General features: G+C 36.0%; 1 protein-coding gene across 1 annotated transcript in view; it reads left to right on the top strand.

Annotated features, from left to right (window-relative positions):
- Window positions 1-4,347: 4,347 nt before the first annotated feature.
- Window positions 4,348-9,920, top strand: part of LOC101900135 (protein late bloomer) — a 35,320-nt gene continuing 29,747 nt past the window's right edge. Inside the window, exon 1 of the mRNA XM_005179637.4 lies at window positions 4,348-4,747. Coding sequence (XP_005179694.1) covers window positions 4,688-4,747 — 60 coding nt within the window. The 5' untranslated portion in view covers window positions 4,348-4,687. The remainder of the gene's footprint in view (window positions 4,748-9,920) is intronic.

The raw sequence follows: 9,920 nt of genomic DNA, 5'->3' as shown, positions 1-9,920 counted from the left end.
TGCGAATGCAATTCAATTTTATTTGTGTATGTGGGGATATGGAGGAGTATTTAGCCGAGTACGATACCAATTTGATTAGTATTATTGTCAATAAAGTATCTTCATTTCCATGGAATTCAAGGAATTGGTTGACCATTCGTTTGAGACTCTTCAAAATAATAATTTCAGAGCATGGATAGTTTTTAATTTTTTGGATACCGTAGCAATTTTTTTATCCGATAATGACACTATGGTCAGGTTATTAATTCAAACAAAGTCTAGCAACATGGAGAAAGAAGAGAGATACCCTCCCCCCCTTTCCATTGATGACCTACATAGAATTTATGCATGTCCGTCGGTTCGTCCGTCCGCCTGTCCATGTTTTATTGTAAACAAAATACAAATCGCATTTATTGAACGATGGAGATGAAATTTGCCACAAAGCCCTACTGAAATTGGAGATAATCGGTCAAAATTTATGTATTAATCCTATATATTTCATCGTCCGATTTGTCTTGTAATTTAAAATTTGGCACATACGACCGTATTATTCCTAGAAGTATATATGTAAAATTTGGTGAACACAGCCCCAATATGCACTCCACAACAACGATCTTCGAGAAAATATATAAAATACAGCTCAGAAATACCTTTGCCAAATTTTATCGAGATTGGTTCAGATTTAGATATAGATCTCATCCAACAGGATTAACTTTGGCACATTCGGCCGAATTTTGCCTGAAAGTTAAAAATCGGTTCAAATATAGCTACATCGGAGCTATAGTTTTAATGTAATGTAAATGTTTTAATCATATCATACCCTCTCTAGCAATGATATTTGGATTGAGAAGCATAAATGCCTCCTTTAAATTTAGAATGAAATACATTAGTTTCTTTCCGTTTCAAATTATGTCTGATCTAAAACCATAGTAAGCATTCAAGTCGATCTCATAATCTGCTTCACATAAATTTCCAATACAAACGTTCATTTAGCGTAGCTCTACTAACTATGCAAGGTATCATAAATTCGGCTCGCCCTCCTTTTCACATTTCTTTACTGGGTTTAGTTAGCTAGCCTTCTGTATGGTTTGAATTGGCGATCTGCTGATTGGTAATCGGACACACAATGCACTTAGCCACTTTTATGAGAATTTATTGTAATTAATCGACGTGTATGCGGTGGTGAGGACATTGGAACCAGAGACTTTAGGTTTTGTAGTCTATAACGAGTGGTTTTGAGTAGGACTTAACCCATAAACCTTAAGTGAAACACGAGTCGTTATAATTTCTATTGATCTAATATTCATTTTGCGTCATCGATGGTGTTGACTTGTTTGCAATCGGATGTTTGTTGTCGGTTCGATGGTATTTGACTTGACGGTAATCGGGATATATCACAACTGTCGGTGTTCGGATGCTGTCGGTTCAGGTGGGTGGTAGCCGATTCGACAGTAGTCGGGTGTGTGACTCTGCCCTACGGCAATCGGATGGCTGTCGGCTCTATGGCGTAATCGTGTGGTTGTTTTGTCGGGTTAAGCGGATGACTGTCGGTTCAACAGTTGTCGTGTATGTGGCTCGGCTCTGCTCTACTCGGATTGTGTTTGACTTGGAATAATCGAGTGTCCGTCGTGTCCAAGCAATCGCGTGGCTGTTTGTTACACAGTAGTCGGGTGTGCTTTGTATTATACTTTTTATACCCTACACCACAAGGTGGTCAGGGTATTATGTCTTTGTGCATTTGTTTGTAACAGGGACAAAAAAAAAACGAGATACACCCATAGTTCCTTTTAATGATCTGCATAAAATCACATTCTGAGTCGATTTATGCATGTCCGTCCGTCCGTCCGTCCATTTATGTTTGTAAAAAAGTACAGTTCGCATTTATTGCCTGATCCAGATGAAATTTTGCACAAATCATTTGTTTTGCACAAGGACGAACCTATTGAAATTGGAGATAATCGGTAAAAATGTAGATATAGCTCCCATATATATCTTTGTCCGATTTGCTTTTTATTGTGCACCAAACGTGTAATATCAGCCCGAATAGTATGGAATTTGGCACATACAATAAAATTAGGCCTGAAAATAATTATGACAAATTTGATCGAAATCGGTTCAGATATAGCTATAGCTCCCATATATATGTTCATCCGATTTGTTATTTTTGTCCTCCGCAGCCGTAATATGCACTTTGTAACAACAATATTTGGGGAAATATATCAAATGCAGCTCTGAAATACCTTTGCTAAATTTTATCGAGATCGGTTCAGATTTGGATATAGCTCTAACTTCGTCCGATTTACCTTTTATTGTGCATCAAACGTCTAATATTTGCCCAAATTGGATTGAATTTGGCACATACGACCGAATCGGTCTAGCCGTATATGCACTCCATAAAAACAATATTCAGGGAAATATATGAAATACAGCTCAGAAATATCTTTGCCAAATGTTATCGAGATAGGTCCAGATTTGGATATGACTCCCATATATATCTTTATTTGATTTCAAATTAATTTTGCACCAAATGGGCAATACAAGTCCGAATTTAAAAGTACAAATGCGTCGGCATATTTAGTCCTTTGAACTTTAAATTACAATTATAATCATAGCGTGTATGATTGAATTCTCCCATAAAAACTTTTAATTGTTATGTGGAATTCTACTAAATTAGCAAAGTGGTGTAGGTATCATAAAGTCGGCCCGTCCGACTTTAGGACATTCTTCACTGGTTTTTATTTGTGGTGGAGAAGAGATCGGGGAGCTGACTGAGAGCTGGGAGCATGCTGAACTGTGAGAAGGGTTGTAGAAAACGGCCACTTTACAAGTCGAACAACCTCAGTCAATACTGCCATTTACTCAATACATGGAACGATATAAATAAGTCAGTTTGCTTGTAAATTTTATAGGATTAACTCATTATTTCGTCTTTATTTTTGGAATGTTTGTAATGAAGAGGATATGTGGTTCTCATTAGTAGCACGCATGTCTACCTAATTGTTGCTGGTTTAAGTTTTATTTATTTATTATTATTATTATTATTATTTTTTTTTTTTTTTGAAAGTCCGATTTGAAAATCAATTGTTTGATTGATTTGAAAAATCAACAAGTAAAAAAGCAGTAAATTCGGCCAGGCCGAACTCCTTGTGTGGAATTTCAGACAATTCCATTCGAACTTGACCTGCCTGCATACAAAAGACAGATCTGTGCAAAATTTTAGCTTTTTTATGCGTTTTGACTATAGCGTGATTACAATAGACGAACGGACGGACAGGGCAGAATCGTCTTAGAATTTTACGCTGATCAAGAATATATATATATATATATATATATATATATATATATATATATATATATATATATATATATATATATATATATATATATATATACTTTATTGGGTCTAAAATTATTATTTCGATGAGTTACAAACGAAATGGCGAACTTAATATACCCTCCATACTATGTATTGTGGAGGGTATAAAAATTATTTACTACGTATCCCTCATTGATTCTAGTTTTGGTATAGCACTCATATAAATGTCCTTTAAATTTGGGTTCTTTCTCAATGTAATCTGTGCCCAATGGGTATGCAACCCTTTTCCCTGAAATTACCAGTAGCGGTCTACATTTCATGGTTGGTAAGCATATGATCCACTTTCAACACAATACTACATATCTTCAGCATTAATAGTAGATCGAAAATAATGAATTACTACCGTAACAAGTCCAGACGGTCCAGAAAGTAAATGTTCGACTACTCAACGGTTGCAAGGCTTTGGGAAATGACACTATTTTCCACCCTTTATTTGAGTTGTTTGATTTTCAAATAAAACCCCCTTCAAAGTTCTCTCCCGTTATGTGCACATTTTTCATTTTCCCCCACTTTGACCCAATCTAATGTTGGTGTATTGTGTTTATAAGCCTTATGTGGACCGATGACTGATGTTCTACGATGGGGGGTGCATAAACGCTATATTCTTTTGATAATTTGTGGCTTTGATTCTCCTTTTTTGTTTTGGTTTGGTTTTTTGGCAAACTGACTGTCTGCTCGCTCACAGACCACGTTCTACCTAATGAGACTTTTAGCTATTTAGTCTGGCGCTTCGCAATTCTCATTTGGTCGAATGAGGAGTGACGTCATTGTTGTGTACACCGATTCGACTTGGTCCCGATTCTATCAGGTCTGTTCGCCGTCACAACACAGACAAACAGACTAGACCGACCAGCCATTTCCATTGTCGGTCGCTGTCATAGTCAGTCATCTGGTCGTGATGGCATGGTGCCCGACGCTTTCGTTGGCGTTGACGTCTCTGCTGCTCTGTGTTCATTGATTCTATTCAATCTATTTGGTTTCGTAGTGACTCTGAGCTCATCGCAGCAGTAACGGAGCGCAGAGACCCGACAGAAAGTGTGAGTGCGAGACAAGCAAACTGCTGGGTGACTGCTACACTCGCTTTAGTTTGTAGATGAACAGCAAACGTGAAAGATTGAAAAGGCCTTTCGAAACGACAGTCGCACGGTTAACCGGTTTTTCATCTCGTCCAAACGAAGTTACGACCAATTTTAACATTTAACAAAAAATACGGAAAATAAACGAAAATAAAAATACCTAATTAAAAATTGCAAAAGCTATTAATAAATTAATTAATTGAAGAAGAATATTTGACTAATCTGCAAAAGAAAAACAAAACCGAAATCAGATAAAATGGGTTGTGCCACTACGACAGTGAAAATTTCTTCAATCGCTTTCAATATTATTTTGGCGGTAAGTTTTCAGAATCAGAATCCGTAAAAAACGAATGGAGGATGTTCATTAAAACATATGTATGCTCGATATACGTATGTACATATAACGGACTATATAAATCAATATTTTTGTTAGTGAAATTTTCTAAGAACATCCGCATTTTTCGTTGAAGTGTCACACGGCCAAACAAACACCATTTCCCTTGTAAACGTCGATTGTATTTGAAAATTTGTTGAACATTCTAAATGAAATGTGTAAGAAGTGGGCAGGTCTAATTACAGTTAAAAATTTTACCTACTACGAGGAAAAATATTTTGAAAATGGTTCACAAAAAGTAGTGAAAACTGTGTGAGAAAATAAAAAGAAATGGGGAATAAAAGTGCGAACTTTTTTGATTCTGTACCAATTTTAAAAAGGGTTTTTTTTCTACAGATCTAAGAACTAATTCCATCGAATTACTGCAAAACACTTGTTTGGTTCTGAAGTTATGGAAGAAAAAACAAATCAGTAGTGCGATTCTCAAGCTCATTTTTTGAGTTTCCGACAAAAGTCGGTTAAATTAAAATGCTTATAATTTCGGTACTTAACGAAATTTATCGGTAAGTTATCGACAAAATATACCTTCCGATAAATACCAATGTTGTCAACCTTAAATTGATTTTTTATGTATAAAGATTATGGGTTTCAAAGCTACCAATTTTTGTTGGTAACTTATAAAATGAGTTAGAGAATGGTACTACAGATCGACATCTGTAAACATTTCGGACAACAAAAAGCTTTCATACACAATAGAAAAAGCCAGCTTATTTTGAAAAAACCTCTCATTAAAATTTATAAATTTATAAAAAATATGATGTACACATATTTGTGTGGACAAATAGGTGTGTTACAATTAGGTCTAGGACCGAAACTCAAACCCTATTTGTTCAAGGAGTGGTTATTATACATTTGCAAGCAACTGCCTTCACTGCGGTGGTGACCCTAATCCCACAGAACACATCTGGGATTTGTGAGACAAGAGGATTGGGTAGCATGAATGTATTTACTTATTAATATTCATTGTACTAAAAAAGACCTAGTACTAAAAAACTTAAAATACGTTATTTTCATTTTTTCAAATATTTAGTTTAAACGCATGTAAAATTTATTGGTGTGAACTACTGAGTTTTGGATTATTTTTTGTTGTTTCTTCATAAACCTTAAAAGTGTGAATTTGTGTTCCTAATAGACTTAAAAAAAAACAACAAAAACAACAACGAACTTTGAATGCCCTTCACCATTTGGACAATTGGCAATTGGCAATTTGACAATTTTCAAAAAAATAAAATCAGTTCCAAATTCTGTTAAAATCTTAAAAATACCAAATGTAGCCATTGTATTAGGGTTTATATGACGACGTGGAACTGCATAGTCATGTTTTGTCATAAGTCATTACAATAATCAAATGCGAAACTTGAAAAAAAAATTCTGTGAATAATGTAGCTGAAATCATCAAAATACCGAATATAGGGAGGTACCGCTATATGGGGGTTATACGAAGACGTAGACCTGCACAGCTATTTTTCTGTCTCAGGCTGTAGTATCCATTATAAACTCCAAATACAAAATTTAAAACAATTCCGGTGAATAATGTCGCTTAAATCATCTATACCAAAACGTGGACCTACATGGCCCATTTTCAATATCAAAAGTCCTGCAGCCATAATACACATTTGAGCAAAATTTTATCAACCTACTTCATTTTGTTCGGAAGCTTAAGTGGTTTCCACTGACGGACAGACGAGCGGACATCGCTAAATCGACATGAATTTTACGCTGATCAAGAATATACTTTGTGGGGTCTAAAATGTATAGATCGAGGTGTTACAAACGGAATATACATTCCAATGCATATCACTGGCTCAATACTATGAGTGTAGTGTGTTCGTAAACTTTATTATCTCACTGTAAATATATCGCCAGAATATTACCACTTTTTTGTGCATGTTCAAATAATGGGTTAATAACATAATTTGTGATGAGTATTTTTGCTGGGAAACTAAGCGTATGCAGAGTCTTTTCAAACTTCATGCTTAAATGCCGATTTTCTCACTTGCCACTCTTTTGCATATTTGAATGATCAATAGGTGTCTCGTTGTGATGTCATTGAGCCACGGAAGCGTGTTAATTTGAATGTTTACTCAAAGCTCGCATCAGTGATGTTTTTGAACAATTTAATTATTGGACGGAGAGCCGAAGTTTGATAACACATCACCGAAAATCATAGCACTGTTTTTACTCAGAACTTTCACGATGGCCTTACTGTTTTCCAAATTCTGATTTTGTTACTATTTTACTGTGGTAAAATTAAAAGGGCAACTTAAAAAGGTAAGGTAAAAATTTTGATACCCTCCACCTTTGGGTAAAGGAAACGTTGTTATATAAAAGTATATCTGAATTTAAACGTGTTCCACTTTTAACTATATATACTGGTAAGACCGTTTGGGTAATGCTGTTAATCTTTAAAAAACAGAATAAAGTGAGTGAGGCCGTTCTACAGGGTGAGATGAAAAAACTGCAACCAGCTTCAGACTGCTGTCATTCCTAAGCCACTCGTCCGACAGCTGTTAAAATTATTTTAGTGACAGCTCATTATATTGTTTACGAGCGTACAAAAGCATTATGGTGAAAATTTTCAAGAAAAAAAAGTTATTCGTGATAAAATTCAAGCGTGATAGTATGATTTCTTAATATTTGGCTGGAAAACCACAAGTGCCTATCGTTGAAGCACTCCAGCTATTAAATGGGAATAAATCTTTTGTGTCTCGTACCATCGCTCGTTACCGTGATAGCGTAGTCCGACGTCAAGGAAGTGGACGGAAGAAAACAGCAACATCAGCAGAAACCCGCGTCGCAGTGGCCGAAAAATGGCTCGTGAGCTGAACACATCTCAATATTCCATTCGGCAAATATTGAAAAATGAGTTCGGAGTAAAGCCATTGAAGTTCCAAAAAAGAGCAAGAACTTACACCGCAACAGAAAGAAAATAGACTCAAAAGAGCTAAAGAGTTGCTTCGCTTGGCCGAAAGTGGTGAACTGCCGAATTTGGTTTTCTCCGATGAGAAAACATTCGTTGTCCAGCAGTTTGTAAACTACCGAAATAATCGTGTTTACTCACCACAGAGGTCAGCTGAAAATGTGCACCTTCGGTTGGCCACCAGAAGTCAAGCGCTGGCCATGGTGATGGTGTGGGCCGGCATAAGAGCGGATGGTCGCTCTCCGCACGTATTAATCCACCGTGGCATCAGAATAAATGCAGAATTTTATCGCGAAGATATTCTGGAAGGTGTATTAAAGCCTTGGGTACGCAAACATTTTGGCCGCTCAGCACCATCAGGGCTCAGCACCATCACACTCAGCACGTGTCACCCAAGAATGGTTACAGAATGAGGTTCCTCGCTTCATTTCCAGCGCACAATGGCCACCAAAATCTCCGGATATCAATCCGTTGGACTATTGTGTCTGGAGTATTTTGGAAAGCAAGGTTGGCACTAAAAAAATACCAAAGTGTCGATCACCTCAAGCAAGCGCTTCGCCGGGAATGGGTCAAAATCCCGCAGAGCAACATTCAGGCAGCGAGTGATGGCTTCATTGGCCATTTGAAGGCCATAATTCGTGCCAAAGGTTACCAATTCGAACAAATCTAAACTTATTCTAAAATTTGATGCAATTTCCGATATTTGTTGCCTTCATTCAATAAAATTAAAAAAAAATGTAAAAATTATGGCATTTGACTGTGTTGCAATTTTTTTATCTCATCCTGTACCCACCACCAAAACACATCAAAACAACTTTAGTTTAAAAAGTCAAAATCTATCGAAGCCATAAGATCGACCATTGCGAATATTGAAAAATGTCGAAAAGTCTAAAAGTTGACCTTTTTCCTGAACTATATCAATTGCATATTTTAAGATATGTCAAAATATGAACGTTTCTGCACACCCTTTTTGCAATGGGTATTTGGATATTCTGAATGCAAGCAATTAACATCCCCTAAGGTAATTTTTATTCCTTAATGTATTAATCTTCTTCTCATTGAAATCAAAATATTTGCCTATGGAAATGGTGTTAAGTCATCTTATTTAGATTTGTTATTTTCGTATGGCGAAATAAATACGAAACATAATTTAGATGACTTTGGGAGTGTGATGTCATTTTTAAACAAAGCACCACAACAACACGAACAAACAAACCTTTATAACTTAATTGACCAACAACAAAAAAATCAGATTCGAGAAAAACACGTCGCTCACAGGGAAGTGTGGCATCCAACTGGAAATGTCAAGGAAGATTCACACGAATTGAAGGCTGAAATGTGGGTCAGGCGGCAGGTGCGCTGTTGACAATTCCATTTTCCTTGGCGCCTCATGTTGCTTCTGCTTTGTTGCTTTGCATTTTTTATTGTGTGTGGGGGGTTTTATTTAATAAATTATTTATTTGGACATTTTCATTGGGGATACACGGTGGCGCCATATCCATATTGTCCAAATAATAGACATTGTTGTTGTCGTTGTTGTTGTGGGCGAATAGAAATTGTGTGTTTAAGACAATCTATCAAATATCGTTTAATAATGGGGGTCATTTAAAAGAGAGAAGTTGAGGGAAACTTAACAATTGAAATGTCCTTGTAATCCCAAAGTACGAATTAGCCAAAAAACAAGTTCTATTGTTATTTCGTGACTGATAATCTCCCAAATATATTCAAACGCACACACGCACACATTCAGTTGTTTATGTTTAATGCCGGTCTAAAGCCGCTTAACAAAATTTGCATTCACATGTCTTGTTTTTTTTTCGTTCTGTTTCGCAAAAAACTCGCACGAAATATAATCGTAAAACTGTTTTCAATATCACCAAAACAATCGATATAAATGGCTAATACTACTATCGTCATTAGAATTGGTGTCTTTGTCTGTGTGTGTATTGGTGTATTGAAATTTGATTGTCTATCATTTCTTCATTACTACTTGCCAATAAAATCGAAACTAAAAATATAGCAGCCAAAATGTCTATTTTGAATGTTGGAACAAAAAGAAAAAAAACATATATATATATAGTATACTACGTACGTATGTCCAAATGTATATAAATACAGAACACACCCACAATGAACTTGAAATTTTTCGTTGTAAGAATGTCAATATACCAAGAA

The sequence above is a fragment of the Musca domestica genome, unplaced genomic scaffold (assembly GCF_030504385.1).
Source record: "Musca domestica strain aabys unplaced genomic scaffold, Musca_domestica.polishedcontigs.V.1.1 10, whole genome shotgun sequence".
NCBI lineage: Eukaryota > Metazoa > Arthropoda > Insecta > Diptera > Muscidae > Musca > Musca domestica.
The sequence above is the reverse complement of the archived record's forward strand: the minus strand, read 5'-3'. Positions and strand labels throughout refer to the sequence as shown.